At 46.8% G+C, this 21693-nt stretch overlaps 2 protein-coding genes across 5 annotated transcripts; one reads left to right on the forward strand and one right to left on the reverse strand.

The window, feature by feature from the left end:
* The first annotated feature begins 1746 nt into the window (after positions 1–1746).
* APOBEC2 (apolipoprotein B mRNA editing enzyme catalytic subunit 2) lies at positions 1747–13249 on the forward strand. The gene is made up of 3 exons (XM_060615453.3): positions 1747–2072; positions 9780–10344; positions 12996–13249. Exons 1-2 carry the CDS (start codon positions 1906–1908, stop codon positions 10321–10323), a joined length of 711 nt encoding a protein of 236 aa, XP_060471436.1. The 5' UTR covers positions 1747–1905; the 3' UTR covers positions 10324–10344; positions 12996–13249.
* Positions 13250–15599: 2350 nt separating this feature from the next.
* Positions 15600–21577, reverse strand: OARD1 (O-acyl-ADP-ribose deacylase 1). Of its 4 annotated transcripts, none has more exons than XM_060615457.3 (6): positions 21287–21577; positions 20429–20508; positions 19758–19902; positions 18770–18828; positions 17631–17743; positions 15600–16261 (listed from the first exon to the last, which is right to left on the reverse strand). In XM_060615457.3, the coding sequence occupies exons 2-6, from the start codon at positions 20465–20467 to the stop codon at positions 16159–16161; spliced, it is 459 nt and encodes a 152-aa protein (XP_060471440.1). In that variant the 5' UTR covers positions 20468–20508; positions 21287–21577; the 3' UTR covers positions 15600–16158. The 4 variants fall into 4 exon arrangements, with proteins under 4 accessions (XP_060471440.1, XP_060471439.1, XP_060471441.1 ...); XM_060615456.2 differs by lacking the exon at positions 21287–21577 and adding an exon at positions 21139–21280; XM_060615458.2 differs by lacking the exon at positions 21287–21577 and adding an exon at positions 20601–21036.
* Positions 21578–21693: the final 116 nt, after the last annotated feature.

A 21693-nucleotide genomic window follows, 5' to 3' on the forward strand; every position in this document is an offset into this window, starting at 1 on the left:
CCACCACCCAGTCCCACTTGGAGCATGGTTCTGACCAGTGCCCAGTGTTCTCAGTTTCCTCACTTTCAACCTCTAGTGACCGTGACCCCACCCTTCCACTGCCCTGAGAATGTCCTAGAGTATTTGCAGTACCCCAAACATGAATGCCTGTGGCCCCTGCTAAGCATCCATGATATGAATCTGCAAAAAGGTATCTGTCCATCTTCCAATGCTATTTCAGCTCAGGGATTTTTCTAGGGGCCCCAGGTCTCTCATTACTTTCAATAGGCTTAGAACTGGTCCCTCTGCTTCTGCTCTTTGGTCTATCTTCAACCAAGCAGCCTGGCTGATCCTGTAAAAATATAAGTCAGAGCATGTTCTCATGTGTTCAAAGACAGGGGCTTCCCATATCACTCAGAGAAAAAGTCAAGGCCCTTAGAGTAGCCCATAAGGTCGCACCTATCTCGCCCACACTTATGTCTCTGGCCTCATCTCCCAGGACTCTCCAGTCGCCCAGGTGTCCTTGCTTGTTCCGCAAACACACAAGGAACGCTGCCTCCCCAAGGCCTTTACACCGGCTCTTCCTCCCCTTGGAACACTTTCCCCTTAGATATCCATAAGATTATTCCCCTCACAACCTTCAGCTCTTAGTTGTTTCCTTTTCAAAGTGCTTGCCTGGCCACTCTATAAAAATATAACATCACCTCTTGTCACTTCCGTCCCCCTCACCTTACCTGCCTTTTCTCCCTGGCACTTCGCACCTGCAAATAGCCTATATGTATATCACTTATCTTACTGATTGTCCAGCCCCCTCAAGCTCTGTGGGGGCAAGGGTTTTCATCTGTTTTGTTCTGTGCCATAGTCCCAATACCAGAACTGGCACCTGGCATATAGTAGGTACTCAACAAATATTTGTTAAAGGAATAAAGGACTGACCGAGAGGGAACATACCATGGAGGTCAAATGTTTGGCCTCTGGGATACAAAGGCCTGGGTTGGAATTCTGACTTGCCACTTTCGGGGCTGCATGGCCTTAGGCAAGGCCCTTAACCAGCCCTTCTGGGAGTCCAAGTTTCCCTATGTGAAACACAGGATGATACAGATTGCCTCCCACGGCTGTTGACAGTCTGATTTCACACATAAACCACGAAACTCACTGCCTGTCTTCTTTCAAAACCCTTGGAGCTCGTAAACAGCAATATCGCTAACTACTGGAGGCTCCCAAACCGACACTGCATTATGGGTTCATAACAGGCAAATCGGCGTCTGTTCCCTTTAAGTAACAGCTCACAGTTTCTTTCCAAATTGGCAGCTCTTATCCCACCCCGTCTCAGGATGCTCCTTTCCTGAACCCGCCAGTGGGGGAGGGGGTGGGTCTCTACAAGCACCCCGTTCAACACAAGCCTCATCCTGCTTACACTTCTGAGAGCATCTCCCCAAATCTCAGGATGCTCACCTGTAGGCCCCTTTTTCCACGCCACCCACCCCCGCCAGTGAAGCTGGAAAGGTTGCATGGGAAACAGAGGGAAGGATGTAAGGTGGAGGGGAAGAGGATGAATACATGTGTGAGCTAGTGGGGGAAGGGAGAGCAGGCCTCGCCATCCCCACCTGCCAGCTTCCTGTCTTTGCCTCCTGATAAATAGGGGATACTAATGGCCAGAGTTTCCATTCCCCCCATCCCGGCACCCGCTGTCACTCAATTAAAAAAAGATAGAGGGCGAGGGCCTGGGGGAGGGGCAGAGGGCTCTGGTTATAAAGCCTGTGGCCAGGAGGTGAGAACACTAAGCCTGGTCTGCCCAGTGCTCTTCCCGTCGTCCCCAGGCAGATTTAGCTGCTGACAGCTGCTTGGGCCTCTGCCGCCAGGCCCTGGCCCGGGAAACTCACCACCTCTCCCCTTTCTCAGTGACTGCGGAGCCACAGCCCCTCCATGGCCCAGAAAGAAGAGGCCGCTGCGGCTGCTGCGGCCGCTGCGGCTGCTGCGCCCGCCGCACCCGCTGCACCCGCCTCCCAGAACGGTGAGGATCTGGAAGATCTGGACGACCCTGAGAAGCTGAAGGAGCTGATTGAACTGCCTCCCTTTGAGATCGTCACAGGGTGAGACCTGGGTGTGGGCCGGGTCCCTCTCCCTAGAAGAGTGTGGGCTGGGGCAGGCTGGGGGAATTTAGGATGGGAATAGTAGGGGTCAGGGTCACAGACCTGCAGCCACGAGCCTACCATGCATGGTAGGGGCTGCGGGGGACACAGCTGCAAATTTCGCTTGGCCTCCCGGGGTGACACTTTGGACCCTCTAACCAGGGGGAGGGAGGGCAGCTCCTTAGAGGCAAGGGCCCAGAGAATGAAACCACCGCTTGGGCCTCCTGGTACCAGGATGCCTCCTGCCTCTCCAGATACAGGCTGTCGAGTCCTAGGGAGTGTGGTAAGGACAGGGGATGACACAGGCATATTTAAAGATGGCCCCAAAGTACCTCCTCCCTCGACTTCTCTCTGTTGCTGAGAGGGCCTCTCCTCTATCTGTATAGCTCTCACTCTTTCTTTAGAGCTTCTCTCTGGAGTGAAAGATCCTGAGACAGGGAAAACAGACCCACCCTTTCCCAAGCCTGAGTGAGAAGCATTTTTCTTTCCCCCTTATAGAATTGAATCTGCCCACGGGTTCTTCACATCCACCCCCAGGGAAACAATAGTTACAGCACAGGTAACAGTCCAGGGCCAGAAGCTTCTGGGCAGAAGAGGCATTCCACCCTCAGCCACAGCCCAGAGGAACAAGGACCCTGAGCAAACGGTCTCCAGGCCCCAAAGAGAGGCCTACATACAGGGTCCCTCTGTTTTGTCCAGATTATGACATCTCCAGGAATAGCACCAAGTGGTCCTTCCTCCTCTTTCCTCTCTGTTCCTTTTGCAGAAGACCCTGCAAAGATCATAGGCAAAGAAAAAGGGGATACATAGAGCCATATTCCCTCCCTCAGCTCCCGGGCTTCCTTCATGGGAGTCCCAACAATGACCACAAACAGAGGAGGGTCCACACTAGGAGAAATTTCAGGAAAAATGGAGGCATGATGTCCTCAGGGGGCAGAGGAGCCTGGGTGGCCATTTGGACTTGCTGTTTGAAGCTTGGCAAGTGATTTTCCAGTCCTGGCCTTAGTTTTTTCATTTGTGACATGAGAAAGTTACACTAAGTTGATCCCTAAGGTCCCTTCCAGCTCAGATATTTTCTGATCTCTACGAGAACCTGAGGGGAAAATGCATCCTAGTTCCTAAAGGAAGAATTCAGGTGAGAGCCTGGAACTTGCATTCACCCGTGCCCAACCGACCAATGTCACCCTCCCCCTAGGATTAAAGGAACAGAGGAGCACAGACTAATATAGACCTAGGGAGGGCCTAGGGCTACCAGGCCAGGAGGCCGCAATCCAGTGGCTCCCTATGGAAGAGATCCATTTTCTAACCTCTAAGGCTGCTGGTCTGTGCTGCCCTTGGTCACACACCAGCACGTGCACACCCACTCTATGCAGTGTTATGATCTCCCCAGCGCAGGGGCTGGATAGGTCCAGAACAGAATTAGACCATGTGTGTTCAGTTGAACATGCTTTGCGGCCCCAGGGTGGTTGGTCCTAAGGGTTAAATCCTCTGGTGCAGTTTACGTTCATCCAGTTTACATTCATCCAGTTTACATATACTCGCACTGGCATGAGCCCATTCAACCCTCAGCACAGGGCTGGGAGAGGGGGTTATATTATTGCCACTCTACAGATAGGGAAACTGAGTCAGGGAGCCTCAGTAATTTGTTCAAGACCACAGAACCAGTACGTAGCAGTCTTCTTCTGACCCCAGCCAAGTGTTCTTTCCAAGGCCTCTTATTCATTCTGAGTCCCAGATTTCCCAAACAGGGCTCCACCTGCCTCCATCTGTGAGGTCTACGCAGAGCCTTCTCTGACCCAAGGCGCAGAAAAAGAGGTGCAGCAAGGTAGTCTTCTGGGTGCTCTGAAAGCAGTTCAGGACGGAGGTGGAGCCCTGAGAGTTTCCTGGCCATAAGTAACAGCTGTGGAGATCTGTCTCCTGGGCCCCTCTGGGTAAACAGATGGCTTAAAATAGCCCAGAGGTGCGGGTGTGTCTGTGCAAGGACAGGATGAGGGAACAACTTTCCCCTCTTTTCCTCTCCAGATACCCTGGCATCAAGGAGGTCAGCAAAGCAGCTCCTCTCCTAGCCTAGACTCCCAGAGGGGATGGGTCTGTCTACACGGCTCCTTAGATTTGGGCCACAAACTAGCAGAAGAGGGAGCAGACAGAGGTGAGGTGAGGTGAGGAAGGCGTACCAGGTAGGAATAAGGAGATATGCCCCATTTGTCACGATTCTGGCTTGAATACGGCACTCAAGATAGAAAGCAGACCTAAGAACATTAACAAAATAACATGGTAGGAAGTGCTAGAAAAAGGTCAAAAACTGTCGTGGTGTGCCAAAGCCAACTCACGATGAGAACGGCCTGTATGCATCTCTTTCCAATTTTGCATTCAGTGACTTCATGTTGGTTTCTTGAAATCTCTATAGTGGGAGTATTTGCAGAAATCAACAAATGTTAGAAATCACGACTGACTTCCTTCCTTTCTTTCTCTCTTCCTTCCTTTCTTTTTTTCTCTCTTCCTTTTCTTCTTCTTTCTCTTTCTTTCTTTCTTTCTTTGTCTTTCCTTTCCTTTCCTTTTCTTTTCCTTTCCCTCTTCCCCCCTTTCTCTCTTTCTTTCTCTCATAGAACTGGGTGTTGAACCAGCACACCAAGGAAAGAAAGAACCCTCTAAACACAAAAGGAAGAGTAGAAAGGGCTCAGATTTGGTTATGCTTAAGATTGAGCTCTGAGGGGTAAGATTTGAGGCCCAGGGAAGTCACCATCCATCAGTACCAGGTTTAATTTCTTGCGTGTTGACCATTGTCCAAACCCTAAGAGGGTGGATCACTCGACCTATCTTTCAGATGGGAAAACCAAGCCTCAAAGGGATGAGTAATTTGCCCAAAGTTAATGGATGGAGTAGGGTGTAACCCCAGGGGTGTCTGACTCCAAATCACCACACTGCATCTTAAAAAGCCATAAATGGGAGGCTTTTTATATTCAACAAATATTTACTGAATAGGAATCATTTATTTACTGCCCATTTCCCCCACTAGTATTTAACTTCCATGAGGCCAGGGACTTTGCCTTTTAACTGCTTTATCCCCAGCACAAAAAACAGTGCCTACCTCCTCATAGACACTCAATAGGTATTTGTTGAGTAAGTAAATAACTGAACTGATGAACAAGCACCTATTGTATGTTCGGCTCCCTGCGAGGCATCGGGATAAGGCACTAATTGTAGGGAGGGCTTCTGAGAGGAGAGAAGTTCAGGATACATGAAGACCCAGCAGCGCTCGGTGTAGAGGAGAATTCCACGGGTTCGTGCCTCTCTCTGAACTCGGCATGCTTGAGGGAAGCTCTGGGGCATCAGAGCTAGTTGTCCCCTCATCTCTCCATCCCCGTGATGAGCAACTGTGGCTCTACCTAGCAGGCCCCCTGGCTGTGTGTTTGTCTTTGTTGGTCTCTAGTTGTGTTGTATATGATTTTGCATAAAGCTGAACCTGCTATCAAAGGGATTTGCATGGAACAGACATAAATGGCACAGACAGTGACTCCTTTCAACCACTTCTTTAGCTACCAGAGGTTGGCTCTGGCCACATGGGGAACACAGAGAGGACATGCAGGGTTCAGAGGAGAAGGGAGGGTAAGGAGTGAGGGCCTTCGACTCCGCTGTGAATGCCACAAGCCTCTCACGCCTCGCCCTGGTTTCCAGAGCATGTTGGGAAGGCTTGTCCCAGAAAGAATAGAAGACAGCCACTGATTCTGGCCTCCCTGGCTTCCACCGAGGCTGGGGGAAGGTCAAAGCTCCAGCATGAAGACAGTGCCTCCCAGGAAAAAGGCAGTGAGCTGCTCAGGGCTCACCAAGGGCAGAATCCCATCCAGAATTGCAAATCAGGAGCCAGCAGCCCAGCAAACCCCATCTGGGCTCTAGGAAGTCAGGCTGTTAGAACTCTCTGCTTCTAGTCTCCTTCTGACCGTGCCCACTCCTCAGCATCCACTTTGAAAGTGGTCTGGAAAAGGGAGAAGGAAACTGAAACCAGCAACTCTTGCCTCTTTTGAGCAGGGCACAAAAGGTCTGGCGAGGAAAGCTGAGACAAGTCAACACTCAATGACCTGTGAGTAGATTTTCCACTCCATGGATTATTTTGGAGCAAATGTTTAATCTCAGACCAGTCTCTGCTGCCTTCCGGGTTGCTTTCTTTCACCGTATAGATTTCTGCTTAGGGAACGCAAATATTTTTAAACGTGAACGTGAGAAAAATACGGTATAAATATATTGCATGTGTTCACATCCTTGCTCCCTCCATCAAGTCGACCATGCTCCAAATGTTCTCTCCCAGATATTAGGATTCTTGGTTTCCTGCCTAGAGAACTGCAATGCCCAGTAGCCTGGGTCTCTGCAAATGAAGTGTGATTGACTTGTGTGCAGGAAGTATGAGGACGTGGTGCTTAAAGAAGGGGGAATGGGAGGGAAGGAATAACACTGTTGGTTTCTGTACCTGAAGCAGTGACTGAGCCCAGGTGAAGAAATCTGCTACCCACATGTTTCTCCTGACCACCATGCCAATAAACCCGTGCGTGTGCACGCACACACACACACACACACACACACACACACACACACCACTTCAGCAGTTAAACACCCGCTGGGGGGCGACAGCAAGGGCTATAAGTAAATATGGTACTCAGGCATCATGCTACTAGGAAAAAAAAGATGTTTATGATTATCTAAGAAATTAGTGTCACTATTTCCTTCCTTCCACTAGCAGGCATAACAGTGTTGACTTATTTTGTGATTCTATAAAATCACCCAAGATGACCATATTGTCTAGCTCCCTGGAGAGATTTCAGCCCTCTCCCACCTCTGTTCCCCTTCAGGGCCTGCTGTTTCAGCCTGTGGGAGGCCCAAAGGACCTCATTTGCCCCTTATGCTCCTTCTGGAAAACCAAGAAGCCCATTGAGAAGCCAAGCAAGCCCAGTTTTTGAACAAGCTGAAAGGAAAGACTGGGAACCAAGACCTTCCCTGACTTTCCTTTTTTTTTTTTTTTTTTTTTAATGTTTATTTATTTTTGAGAGAGAGAGAGTGCAAGCAGGGGAGGAGCAGAGAGAGAGAGAGGGAGACACAGAATCCAAAGCAGGTACCAGGCTCTGAGCTGTCAGCACAGAGCCCAACACAAGGCTTCAACCCATGAACTGTGAGATCATGACCCGAGCTGAAGCTGGACGCTTAACCTATGAGCCACCCAGGAGCTCCCCCCGCACACTCCCACTTTTATTTCAATATTGACTTTCCTTTGCCCCTTGAAAGCATTTCCCTTCCTTAGGCACCTAGTCCAGAAGGCCCTGCTGAAGCACAGAGTAGGCTATTGGGCTGCTGGCCAGAGGGGTGGGAAACTGATATTTATAGAGAGGTGAACTTTCTTCCTCTCCCTTGGGTTTCAGGTTTCTCTGGGTCTTCTCCTCCTGTGAAGGGAAGAGGAGGAGGGGAAAGCATCAGAGCTTAAGAGAGGCTGGGAGAAATAGCAGCCTCACACTAGCCAGCCAACTCGTAACTATATGCTGGGCCAAGTTCATACTCTCACTGCGCTGCATTTGGCCAAGTTGGAGCAACACTTTTGGGGGCTCCAGAAGGAAACCCAAGGGGCCACACAGGCAGCTATTGGTGAAGCCCCCAACCAGCCACACAGTTGTGAATACTTCCAAGGGTTTTGAGAATCCACCATACGGTTGGCTCTGGATAGATTTGGGGGCAGGAGAGTGTCTGGCAAATGGCCTTGAAGAGCATCAAGTGTTTGGACAAGGAAGGTAGGCTCTGTGTTTCTCAGGAGAAAAAAAAAAAAAATCCACTCTGGAAAGTGAAGGTACCATTTAGCAGCCAGTAAAATCTAGGCGTGGTCTTGAAGGGTGACTTTCATTGGGGAGAGCTCATTATAAATGAATTCCCAACAGGGATTGAAATAGGAGAGGAGAACCATTAGGCCATCCATTCTCCCCAAATGTTAAGTAAATAATAAACACATTTGACTGGGGACAGAGGGGTTTAGAGAGCTAAGTATAGTACCCAAAAGAATCCTGGGGCCAGGTCCTCAAACACATCCATCTCCACAGTGGAAACTGAACTTGACAGTAAGAGATATGGGAACTTGGGTGGAGCAAATTTTGCGATGGGGGTGGGGAATACAGCAGGGAAACAGCTCATGTTTTTTCAGCTCTTTGGCACCTGGCTGCTTAGCCCTAAGAAGACAAGGCCCTGGGACATCCGGGATTTCCCTGTAGCCCTGGGAGTTAGAAACGGAAGACATGTAGGGCAGTAACAGCAGAGTTCATGGTTGCCACAGGGTATCTTTTGGGGCAACTGCAGAGATTACTTAAGAAAAAAAAAAAGAAAACATTCAGCCTCTCCAAGCCAGTACTCAATCCCCTCCTCTCGTCACTTTTATTACGTCCTTCTTTACTCAAGAGGCTGTAACAATTTTCTGCTGCCGCCTAAATCAGGGCTAAACATTCAAGAACCTTGGTGCCTTGTCCTCCATGGCTCCCTGTGCATTTAAAATTAAAATGCTCTCAGCTGTCTTAGCCAGAGTGGAGCTGCTAGCTTATAAGCATCTGGAGGGTAGAGGCCAAGTCTTTATTTATTTATTTATTTATTTATTTATTTATTTATTTTGACATTTATTCCTTTTTTGAGAAACAGTGTGAGTGGGGGAAGGACAGAGAGAGAGGGAGACACAGAATCCGAAGCAGGCTCCAGGCTCTGAGCTGTCAGCACAGAGCCTGACACAGGGCTTGAACTCACCAACCATGGTATCATGACCTGAGCTGAAGTCGGACGCCTCACCGACTGAGCCACCCAGGCACCCCCCAAGTCTTTTTTGACTTTGACACGACTCAATACTACATGTAACCTAAACTCTATCAACGTACTCTTGGATAGCTTGACCTCAAAGATAAAAGCTTCTTGGACACTTATTGTGTGACAACCCTCCTTCACCTGAGGGAAAAAACAGACTTGAGAAAGTCACCTGGAGAGGCGGGCACTGTGCATTGTGGGCCAGCCCAGGCCCGAGATGAAACAGCCATGAGCGACAAGGAGGAGAAATGGAAGCAGGAAATGTTCCGCAAAATCTTCCAGAAATGGAAGCAGGAAATGTTCCGCAAAATCTTCCTCTTGCTCTATCATGAGAAATTTTACATGCTTGCTACTTTGTAAGATTGCTATTTGAACACTGCTTTTCCAACGTTGCCACCTATTAGAATCATCTGGAGGGTGTGTTTGTTTGTTTTTTTAATGCTGGTGCCTGGGTTCCCTCCAGACCTTCTGATTTCATTGCCTTGGCATGGGGCCCAGGCACTGACATTTGTAGAGTCCTCTGGGTGATTCGGCTATGTAGCCCCCCGCGAGAGAGTGACTGCTTTAGAAATGCAGGCGCGTGCTGTGTGTTGGAGGGATGGTGGGGCGTTTGGAGACCCTCACTATTGGGGTGACCTGAATGCACACCTCCAAATTCTCTCCCCTGCTCCAGATAACACCTTTCTGAATTCTTTCACGCCGTGTGGTCGCTGATGCTAGCCAGGGCAAGGCCGGCTTTGCCCGGGAGAGCCGACGTGTCTCTGAGGCACGGAGGCTGGAGAGCCACCTGCTCTTAGACATAAGCGCTCATCCTTCTTTCTTCTCCCCTGTCCCCTCTGCCCTCTCGCCCCACAGGGAGCGGCTGCCCGTCAACTTCTTTAAGTTTCAGTTCCGGAACGTGGAGTACAGCTCCGGGCGGAACAAGACCTTCCTCTGCTACGTGGTGGAAGCGCAGGGCAAGGGGGGTCAGGTGCAGGCCTCCCGCGGGTACCTGGAGGACGAGCACGCCGCCGCCCACGCCGAGGAGGCGTTCTTCAACACCATCCTGCCGGCCTGCGACCCGGCCGTGCGCTACAACGTCACCTGGTACGTGTCGTCCAGCCCCTGCGCCGCCTGCGCCGACCGCATCGTGCGGACCCTCGGCAAGACCAAGAACCTGCGCCTGCTCATCCTGGTTGGGCGCCTCTTCATGTGGGAGGAGCCCGACGTCCAGGCCGCGCTGCGGAGGCTGAAGGAGGCCGGCTGCCGGCTGCGCATCATGAAGCCCCAGGACTTCGAGTACGTCTGGCAGAATTTTGTGGAGCAGGAAGAGGGCGAGTCCAAGGCCTTTGAGCCCTGGGAGGACATTCAGGAAAACTTCCTGTACTACGAAGAGAAGCTGGCGGACATCCTGAAGTAGGCCCACCGGGCCCAGCCTTGCGTGAGTCACGGCGCCCCTGTGGTCTTGTTAGCCTTGAACTTGGGTCGAAGGCTGGCGGGCAGGTGGCAGAGTGCGGGAGGTTTGGCCTGGCCAGGAACGAATTTCCCTTCTCTGCTCTGGGGTGGTTGTAAACACATTTTACATCTATTGATTTTTGAGAGACAGAGTTAGTGCCCGAGTGGTGGAGTGGCAGAGAGAGGAGGAGACCCAGAATCCGAAGCAGGCTCCAGGCTCTGAGCTGTCAGCACAGAGCCCGATGCGGGGCTCGAACCCACAAATCGTGAGATCATGGCCTGAGCTGAAGTCGGACACTCAACCGACCGAGCCACCCAGGCGCCCCGTAAACACATTTTAGAAGATCCCAAGTTTTCCTTTTCTCTTAACTGCAAATTCGTCTCCCTAAACCCTTTTCGTTCCTACCCTGTTGTATCAAACAAACTTTCCCCAGAACTTTGTAATACTCAAAGGTTGACAGGAATCTTCAAGCTTTGGTGAGACCGAATGACCTGCCATGGTCAGACTGTCCCTCAAGAAGCATGCCCCCACTGGCGTTGAGTCCAGACTTACTGACTCTGGACATCTTCTGGAGGCCCTGTTCCCACCCCCAATTGCAACCTTACCATTCCATTGTCCTGTAATGTAGGCTTTTCATTCCTTCAAATGTAATTTTTTCATTTGGGGTACTTTTGAAAGTCCCCAAACGGATTTGTATTCAACTTATTATTAATTTTGCCAGAGAGGCTTTCATGTTTTCAAATAAATGGTTTGGCCTTGAAGGAGACCAATAATTTCGGTGTGAATATACAACACAAGAACATTTTTCTTACTTTGAGAAGACCTCAGCGGAACTCATAGAAAAATGCTGTATTCAGGAATGGGGATACCACAGCAACAAGTTCCTCTATGCAGGAATATAGAAAGGGTTAAAAAGATGTTTGTAAATGAGACAGCAGCTCAGAAGTAGCCTCCTACAGACATCAAGATGTGATAGAACTGGAAGTAAAGATTAGCTATTTAGGCAAATAATTAGGACACAATTAAGGCCAACTTGGCCTCTTGCTGAGGGTAAATTAGACTCTCACAGAAACAGGCCGATTACCCTCAGGAAAGAGGGTAAAAGATCCTTTGCTAACTTTTTTTGAGTTCGGTCTGATCTAGTTTGCTCCCGCAGAAATGCTATAACCAAGTCCCTTCGCAAGGCCTGAGTTACTAATCAAGATCCTCCAGAAACGAAGAAAGGGTCTTTACCACCCTCTTCTCCAACTTAAATTCTGGAACAATTCACATATTAACAAAATGTGAATGCAGCATGCTTCTATGAAGCTATGAAGCTTCTATGAAGCTATTTAATTCACTCTTGGTGTCTCTCACCCTTAATATTCTTAAGAGAACATGTGGCTTCACAGACACGTTTTTGGAAATATCAATGTACTGGAGCTCGATGTTGCCAGACGTCTGCTACTAGACATACACACAGGGTGCCTGATAATTCTCCAGCTGAGCATTTGCCAATCCGAGAGGACATGATTTTTGGCCATTTTTTACAAAAAGCAGGGCCCATTGAATTCAGTGAGAATATGGTCACATAATGCCACATGGTATTCTGTTCACATAAAATATGACACCGCTCTAGTGGTGGCGAGTGATAAAAATAGATTTCTAAGGGTGACTTCTGAAAATACCAAACTTTTAAATACCTTGAGGATTATATTAGTGTAGGTGCTATCACTGTAATTATAAACCCTACTCAGACTCCAGAATGATGAGTGGTAGCTTAATTTTAACTATAGTATACTTTCTTCTTAAATGCCTTTCTGAGTCACAGGCCACTTCTTCCAGCTGCCTAACCAGCAAGTCTTCAGAGATGCGTGTGTGTGTGCGTGCACGCGCGCGCACCTGTGCGCGCACGTTGTTTTTTCCATTAAGTTAAATAATTAGATAGCTAAATCTGCTATAAAAAGTAAGCATTTCAAGGAGGATTAAAAGGAGCTTTTAATTTTGGATAATTGAGGGTTGTATCTTACGCTAATCTAAACGGAAGTAAAATAGATAAATCAGTTTGAGGGGAAAGTCCATTTCCAAGTCAAATTATTTTAAAATAAAATATTATTGGACATGTTCCACATTATAAGCCTCTTTCCATTAGTGTACATGACCGTATTATCTGGACCCATTAACATGCTTCTCTGTACTGTATTTGAGTTATTCATGTTCATGAAGGGAAAGGTTAAAATGTACCCAGTTAAACAAACAAACAAACAAACAAAAAAAAAAGGCATGAAATCCAGTTGTAATCTAAAAGCCCTAAAGAACAACTCCGCTTAATTAGAATACTAAGAAATGGGCATTTGTTAAAGAAAATTTGCCCTACGTTTCTTATTCCATCTTTTAAAAAAAAATGACAGAATAGAACTTAACCATGTATCTAACTCAAGAGAATAGAATTAAAGTAGAGATCTTCTGGGGTTTTCCCTGTGTGAACCACACCAAAACATGAATAGAGCAAACCTAACACTGGGAACAGTGGAAATCACAGGCAACTGGGGGAGAAATTCAGATTGCTGGGGAGGGCACACAGAGACCTCAGCTCAAAAGAAACTCTTCATTGGGGCCAGCAGAGCTCTCAGTAACATGCTTTCTTGTTTTCTAAGGTCTGCCTGCTGCCACCAGGAGACAGCAGTGACATGTATGGCCATCTGGGACATGTCTGACTTCCTAATACCACTTGAGCTGGACAACATTGGACACCAACCAATCCTTCTGCACAGGCCCTCCAAGGACTCTAAATATACTGCTCATGCTGTAAATCATTTAAGCCATGGCTCTCTCTAAGGCTGCTCTAAGGCTGCTCTTGGGAAAAGTGAGTTGCAAGGAAAATGACAACTGTATATGGGCCGCAGGCATCTGTGGGGCTGAGGGGCCTAATTATTCCCCCAAATGGGTTGCTTTGAGGCAAAGAGGCTCAGACCCAAGGTTTGTGCAGATCTTTGAAATATGTCCGGATGTGTATTTGTTTTTTTTTTTTTTTTTAAAGAAAGATAGCAACATTAATAAAAGAAGTGGTGTGGTTTTTCTGTGACCAGGTTTTTTAGGGAACTTGGACATTTAGAAGTTACTATGTACAGTGAACAAGTCCTAGGAATAGGGACGTTCCCAGGCTATGAGCCAAGCCAGGATATTAGAAAGTGGAAGGGAGGCTTAATCCAGGGCTTGTCCAGGCAACACAGGATACTAACTCTCCTAGGCGGACTTCCCACCCCAGTCTTGACCTTTATCCAGTATTTTCTTCTGTGATTACTTGTAATTGAGTGCCTTTTCCCTTCTCTGAAGACAAGGAATATGGCAGAGGGTGAAACAAAGGCAGGGGAAATCTGTTTACAAGATATCCATGTTCCGACTGCCAACTAATAAGCAATTAGCGTCTTAAGGAGAGGATAAGTAGGATTTCAATGTTCAGACACACATACTGTAGGACTAGTTGGTATGTGGTACTCGATGGTGATGGCAGGATGGTGTCAAGTCTCGTTTCTTAAAAGGCTTGAGTCTTATGGAGAAGCAAAATTTCACATGTGAATTTCTGGGTGTTTGCCAAACTCTAACTAGGTTTCCAGGAATAATGTGCTCATTCTATCAGACCATGCCTCTTCTTCCCAAGCTTCAAGTGTGATAAATCATCAGAATTTGACCCCAAGACTATATGCAAATGACAAAGCACTTTATCGTATCCCTGCTGAGTCCCAGAATTCCACTTACAGCCAGTCCTCCACAAGACTAGTCTTTGTTCAAAGAATCATCAAGGCTCATACTCCATGAAAAAAATTAACCCTAATTCCTTTAAATGTAGAAGCCTACAAAATCAATGTTTTGAGCCAAAAGCAAAGATTTATTTGCATAAACAAAATACTTTCATTCTAAGTTTGCTCTTACCATCCCACTCTCATTCTCTGTGTTGTGTATTTAGACATTTCTTTTTCCCCCTTCGGTTTTACCATATGTGGACAGAAGTGAAGCTTCAAGAAAGCCTAACAATGAACTTGGCCCTGCACTACCCCTACCCAACAACATGAACTTGTCTGTTCCAGAGATACAAAAGTGAAGTACTTTTTGAAACTGCTGCCTCCTATCAGGCTGCAGTGTGATAAGAACACGAGTCTAAAGTACAAAGATTATATTTAACTGGTGTTTCCATAGTGTTTCAGCAACTCCCTTCTGAAAACCAGTTCTTTTATCTTGAGTAAGCAGCAAGTCCCAGGACAGACCCAGAATTCACTCTAGGGAGAAAATCAATAGTTGGTCTCGCTATTTTAACTTTTTAAAAAAAGCTGATTTATTTTGAGAGAGCGAGAGAGCCAGCATGCAAGCGGGGGAGGGGCAGAGAGAGAGGGAACGAGAGAATCCCAAGCGGACTCCGTGGTGATGTGGGGCTCAGACCCAAGAACCATGAGATCATGACCTGAGCCAAAACCAAGAGTCGGGACATTCTACTGACTGAGTCACCCTGGGACCCCTAACTTTAATTTTTTTTATTTCAAGTAGGCTGTACGCCCAATGTGGGGCTTGAATGCAAGGCCCTGCCATTAAGAGCTGCATGCTCTACTGACTGAACCAGCCAGGTGCCCTTTTTTTAATACCATAGTAACGGTAAAACAGAAAATTCCACGAGTTTTCCCAACATCTTTGATACTGAATCCGGGGACATACTCTTTCACCATGAGCACAGGAGTGGATAAAGTGGTGCTCTCTTAGCTTAGAAAGAAAAGGGGACTAATATTTACTATTCTCCATCCCAGCTGGCTGCACACCATAACCTTCTGCTGCTTAAAAGCACAAAGAAATATAGCCAGCCCTCCACCCCACCCCAAACTACCAAACTAGAATTTCTGAAGGAAGTGGGCCTTTTTCTTAAAAAGATTCATAAGGATTTTGTTGAGAGCCGCTGATTTGTTGAGTCATTACTCTGCCCTGAGCAATTCAGCAGGCATTTACTATATGTTACCTCATTTGTTTCATGGCTGAATTCATACACGTTCAGTCACAGAAGCTTTGTGGTGGAAGAAGAAAGAGTTCACCAGGAAGGGATTCTAAACCCTCCTTTCCAGAAATACTGACCCACAGTTCTTGTCCATTCTGATTTCTTCTCACCTTGCTGCTCTTCCCCCTGGACCCTTTGTCTGATTTCTCCCAATTAATTTTCAGGCGAATCTTCCATTAACCAGGTCCAGAACAACAGATGTGTGTACAGAACCTCACTAGACCCCAAAAGAAAAGATATTTATTCTTCCATTTCTGTCACCACAAATATCTTGTTAACAACATAACACTCATCTTTGTAATTTAAACAAAACAAAACCCATCACTCTCTCCTAGGATGAACATGACATTAGATTAACACTAAGCAAACTCACAAATGACAAAAGATGGAAAATTAACTGAAATGTTCATCCTTCCTGAAATTTCTCTTAAACAGCAGAGAAGTATAATCAATGCTGCCACCCAGTGGCAAGCCAAACAAGTCAGGAAGCATCCCGGAGAAAACGGGTCAGAGGCCCAACATCCGGTTTCCTTGCCTCCTATCAGGCCATCTACTCCTTACCTTCTTGCAAAAAACATCACAGCAACATTTCCCAAGCAATCCCTCCTCCACAGTTCCAGTCCAATCATGAGAATACAGCAACCCAAGTCTGGCCTGTGACACAGACTACTTCACATGAAACTTCCCCTGACCGAGGACTTAAATAGGCCAGTTCACCCAGTGCTATGGTCCAGTAGGGGTTAAAACAGGAGAATGTGGACACATCCAAAGCGCCCGTCTGTTCAGAGTGTGTACACAGTAATTCTGATGTCTGTTGCTTCAAACACCTCCTCAATCATTGCAGATACGTTTTCCCATTGCAGACGATCAAGACCACATCCAATCCTGAAAAAGACAAAACATTTCCGCTGGTTGTGGTGAAGCTATCTGAGAAGTCACTTCTTTCCACTTCCCTTAGGCTGTACCCACTGAAAGCAAAAAGACAAATGATCTGGCCTCACACCTAGGCAGCTATGGCGGGAGTCCGCAAGTTAATTCCTGTTGTGAGTCACCTAAGGCTGTTCCTAGACAGCCCCAACATCCAATAGCTGTCACTTCTCTTTTGCCTAATAAGGTATCACTTCTCAATTGTTTGAGGCTACATTTAGAAAATGTATAACTGCGGTGATATGGGAACCTCACTATCGTTCTAGATCTATTGATAAAAACTAGCTGGTATTTTTAAAATACGCTTATGATAAAGGAATGGAAGGTGAAGGAAGGTAAAAAGAAGGACAAAGGACAGGATCTCTGCAAAAAGAAAATCAAAACAAAATGTCGGGAAGTCCTGAGCTGATTGCATTTCAGTCTTTGCAACACCCTGGTGAAACATCAATCAGCCCATAAAACTCTACTACTACCTGGCACCTTTCTTCTAAGATGTTACCTTATTGATCCTCAATATCCCTACAGGAAAAAAAAAGAAGACTTAACATTGCTAATTTCACATAATTAAATCCCTGAAAAAACTGTGATAAAAACACCCAACAATTTCTGATACATAAGACATGAATACATTAAAGCCCAAGGTAAGATGAGGGACCTTGTAGCCACATTTATAGTTAACGTGGAGCTTGGAACAAACCTGCATGCATGGTCAGCACTGACTAAAAACTAGACTGACAGGAAGAGAAATGACCCCAAGCCTATTTCCTAAAATGAAAGTAAAGAGCATGTTGAACCCCCAATGTCATTCCCTTAAGTTCCCAATAGCTAGGGTCTAAGACATTACATAAGTGACGTATCCTCTGGCTACTACCCACATGGACTACAAAACAAGCATGCAGATTAGAAGGCAGTGATAATTTACAACTTTTTCTGTACCAGATTAACGGGCTTGGGATACCTGAAGTGGCCCAGAAGAAAATCACAATTGCTCAGATTTGGCTCTTAAGCTTTTACTCCTTCAAGAACAGAGTCTCAGCCTTAGACAGAAGATGTCCAGATTCAACAGAGAGGACTCAACAACATGTCCTCCCGACTAAGCAGGCTGTGTGTTTTAATTATTCTGATTCATTCAACACAGGCTAAGAAATGGGTAAAACGTGGCCTGAGGTCTGACAACTGGTTCACTGGTGATGTTAAAAAGCTTTTAAATTTGTCCACTTTTAAGCCTGTATTTTGAGTTAGGGTTTCAAGTCATTTGTCTCCCGGTAAGACAGCAAATGTCACCACTCGATTACAAGTATTCATTCGGGGCCCTGGATTTCCTTGCCTGGGCATAGAGAGGTCGGTGACTCCATTCTTCAGACAGTGGGACTTCATGGCCTCTAAACTCTTCTGTAAGTTTTCATAAGTTGGCTTATGTGAAGCCCTTTTCTTTGTAATCTGAGTACAAAGAATGAATTTAAAACTTCCATTAGTCCAAAATGATAGCCAAAGAAAAGCTATCACATTCTCACAACATCCTGATCATTAAAAAACTATATACTTTCAGAATTCATTAGAGCAGGACAAATCTCATATTGTCCCTTCCAGTTATGGGAGGCCCTCAGGAAAATCCACTAAACAGGGCCTGAGAAACCCAGAGAGCACCATGTAATAACTTTTCCTTTTCCCAAGAAGCCCAGGAGATTAGCAGGCCGTGCCTATTGTCTATTGTTTTTAAACAAGGTAGGTCAAAGTCTCTGTGCCACTTCCAAGAGATAAGCAATGTATCTGTAACAAGAAAGAACCCATACCACCTAAAAACTTCCTGTTAAGTCTATTTATTTAGAAACCACAGTTGTTTGCTTTTCATTTCTGTATAAAGAACAAAAAGAAACTGGTAGTGTTCCAAACAAGACTGGAAGTCACATCGACCTTAAGGACAGCATCCCAAGGGCTTAAGGCATGTCCCTGTTCAGTGTGCTATCCAGATCAGACTTGTAGTGGGTTGGCTGCTCTAAGTCGCTCAGCACCATCACCAAGCAGCCACACTCCTTCCAGGGCCTAAAGGACATATGGACAGTGGAAGAATCCCACATTGAGGCAGAAGGCAGGAAAAGAGCTAAGTAATACTAGGCACTGCATTTGAGAGGGAAGAACAAAAGAAAAACTCCTTTGGGATATCCATCTTTTGAGATATGTTTCTATCTCACCATAATTAGGAAAGAATTAAGGCACGGGGACATCCCTAATTTTTCCAAGTCTTAGAACACAGGCTTTTGGTAGTTGTCACAGTGGAGCTGGGAGGCAGCCTCGTGCTCCTTTCTAACGCAGTGCTCCCAATAGCCACCACCACTGGATCTGAGCTGGCATGGATCAGAAGTTGTGGCCATCTTTGTCTGTCTAGAACGGAACATCACGAGCAACACAAATGCAGCAGCCCACATCCAGTCCTTAGAACACCGTAAGAACTGACCCTCATCTTACCAAGTAATATATATATCGCCCATCTCTCTTCAGAACAGCCACTTCTCCAGATTTCTTTTCTACAAAAAAGTTATTTAATAGTAGAAAGGTATTTAAAAAAACAACACCGATTTGCATTCTTCAATTTAAAATAAAATCTTTACAGATTTGAGTTGACTTTACTAAACAATAATTTCAACTCTGAAGAAACCTAGGGTCTCTGTTAACACTTTGTTTCTTATCAGCCTTCCTTAACTTCCAGCTTTCTTATCCATTTTCTCAGTCTTGTTTTCCTCTTATCCCGTCCTGCCCATATTTTCAAATAAACCCTTACTTATTCACTTAAAAAACTTTTAATAACTTTTTCTTTTACATATAAAGAGTTACTGTGTTAAGCATTATGGAGCACAGAGATGTGTAAAAGTTCCTAATTGGTGAAGAGCTTTCAATGAAGGGAAGGTGTCCCGTTTACAAAGAACTACAATAAAAAGCAGTATAAACTTTTAATGGAATCACCAGTGGAGTCTCTGACCCGATAAGCCTGGACCGTGATCTGAGCAACTATTGCCAAAGTTCTGCATGTGATTCTAACTCCTGTCTCTGGTTTAAAATCACTGGTAAAGTGATGGGAACGATCCGTAAGGAAGAGGTTTTAAACTCCTCTTTGAGGAGTAAGTAAAATATGGGTAGACAGAATCTTGAATGCCTAGTTAACACCTATGGACTTTGTTAAGCACTTCCGTTATTAAAAGTTTCAGAAAACTGAAGTAATATCAACAAAGTTTTATGACAGAGGAAGAGATTAGAAACGTTTATGAGAATTCAAGTTTGGTGTGATGAAGACCCAAACTGTAGGCCATTTTTGTAGAGAAAAACCTTAATCTGAAGAGTTCAAGTTCTCAGTGGTTGGGAACCACTGCATGTATATCCTGTCTAATAATTAAAATGTAACAGGTGATCAAGACCATCTAGCCAAGGCGGACGAGTAAAGCTGTTTTTCAAAACTCACGTTGATTTAACAGCTCCTGCACCCCTCCAAATTTCTTCTTGAAGAGGACAGCTATCCCAGCACCCATTCGACAATCCTCACTGATACAGTGGGCTAAAGAGTCTGTTTTGGGGCATGCAAAAAGGTCTCCTTTCACATAAGTGATCTAAAATGTGAAGAAGGGGAAAGAAAGGTTTTATTTGATACAGAAAAACACTAAGATATTTCTTTCATTTTCCTTTATTGTGTTTCCCACCACTGCCCCTCCTTGATTTAAAACCAAATCTGCTGTGGCACCTGGGTGGCTCAGTCAGTTGAGAGACCGACTCCTGATTTCGGCTCAGGTCATGACCTCATGATTTGACACTGAGCCCCACTCTGCAAAAACAGCGTGGAGCCTGCTTGGGATGCGCACCCGTGCGCACGCGCTCTCTCTCAAAACAAATAAATAAACATTAAAAAATAAATAAAACCAAAGCTGCAGAATTTAAGGAGTTAACTACAACAAATTAAAGCATGTGTAAGAGAAAAGTGATCATGATCTCTGCCTCGTACTGTATCAGCCTTTCTGAAGCAAATCAGCTGGGGAGGGAGGAAGACAATTCAATTATGGCTTTAATTAAAGTGTTTATGCTTTTGACCTTAATTATTCTGAATTTCAGTTCACCAATAAGTTAATAGTTGTTACGCACTCTGCTTCCTTCTGGATCTTCATTAGGGCTGCCGGCCATGATACTGAGTCGCTATTTCCAGAACTTAGGTGTTTCTTCAGCTACGAGAAGGGAAAAGGAAAAACGCTTAGGCAGCCTGAACATATTATATTCAAATTCCCTGACCACCCACTTGGTAGTCTTCTTCCCCCACCATTTATCGCTCAATGGGAGTTCGTTCAGGCTCTAGAAAGTAATACAAAATTCTTCTGGGGCAAGAATGAGGAAGGATGGCTAGGTCTGGAGGCGGCCGGGCCCCGCTCGCATTTCGCGCTTTCCTTGGGGGCGCCCCGCTCGGCCAGGGGAAGTAAAGGCGGTCCCTACGACTCGTCTCCTCCTTTTTCCGCGCCCGGGCAAGGCGGATTCAGGACTGTCTCTTCTCTGCAAAACCAAAAGTACTTCCCCAGTGGGTCTGGCACACGAGACAAAAGGAGGGACTTGGCCACAGTCCCGCTGAGCAACCGAGGAGTGTCTGGACCAGGGGAGTTGTACCGCCGAACCGCAGGCGTGGAGAGGGAAGGAGGCCTCTCAAGGAAGGCTCGCCCCCATCTGCTCGTGGGGGGGGACGGGGAAGGAGTCTAGAGAGGCCTCCTGTTCTGTCTCCCACCCTAGGGCAGGTCAGCGAAGGAACAGGGCCTGTCCTAGGGTCCCGTGGGAAGGAGAGAGAAGGCTCCCTCAAAGCCCCAACATACCGGGGTTACCCTTCCACCTGGAAAGGAGTCGGCCGTTGCGAAGTCCCGCCCCGCGGGGAAGGGCTCCGGATCCAGCCCTGGTAGGTGGGAAGCAGCGGACGAACCCAGACACAGAACCAATCCAGCCACAGCCCTTAATTGCACGCACCTAAAATGGCCGCCCACCACCCGGGAGCGGGGCGGAAACAAGCCTCTCTAGCAAGCCAGCCGAACTCGCACTCTTTGGTAATGGCCGCCGAACTTCCGGCGGTAAAATCCGTGGAAAGTCCCGCCGCCGCCCGGGCATGCGTAACGAGATAGCCCGCCGCGAGTGGGGAAGAACGGCGCTTGCGCCTTAGCCCCAGGGGTGTGTCTCCAGCCACCGCAGAGAAGGGGGTGGGCAGTTGGCAAAGAAGATAGTTAGCGCCTGCGTAGTACTATGTTTAGGGCGGTGTTTGAGTTCAAGGATCTGGCGCGTCCAGAAGGCGCCTGCGTATTCCTTCTGCTGGAGATGGTGTCGAATCAGGAAAGTGGGCGTGGCTCCAGGGAACGCCTGCGCGATGCTCCCTCAACTGG

This window comes from Panthera onca, chromosome B2, assembly GCF_046562875.1.
Source record: "Panthera onca isolate mPanOnc1 chromosome B2, mPanOnc1 haplotype 2, whole genome shotgun sequence".
NCBI lineage: Eukaryota > Metazoa > Chordata > Mammalia > Carnivora > Felidae > Panthera > Panthera onca.

What these genes read in the sequence shown, in the direction of transcription:
- APOBEC2 (XM_060615453.3), top strand. Translation starts at nt 1,906, where the DNA reads ATGGCCCAGAAAGAAGAGGCCGCTGCGGCTGCTGCGGCCGCTGCGGCT. An exon ending in CCCTTTGAGATCGTCACAGG is followed by an intron (nt 2,073 to 9,779) that starts GTGAGACCTGGG and finishes CTCGCCCCACAG; the next exon opens with GGAGCGGCTGCCCGTCAACT.
- OARD1 (XM_060615457.3), bottom strand. Translation starts at nt 20,467, where the DNA reads ATGGCCGGCAGCCCTAATGAAGATCCAGAAGGAAGCAGA. An exon ending in GCAGGAGCTGTTAAATCAAC is followed by an intron (nt 18,829 to 19,757) that starts GTGAGTTTTGAA and finishes ACTTTTTTGTAG; the next exon opens with AAAAGAAATCTGGAGAAGTG. An exon ending in ACCGACCTCTCTATGCCCAG is followed by an intron (nt 16,262 to 17,630) that starts GCAAGGAAATCC and finishes TGTCTTTTTCAG; the next exon opens with GATTGGATGTGGTCTTGATC.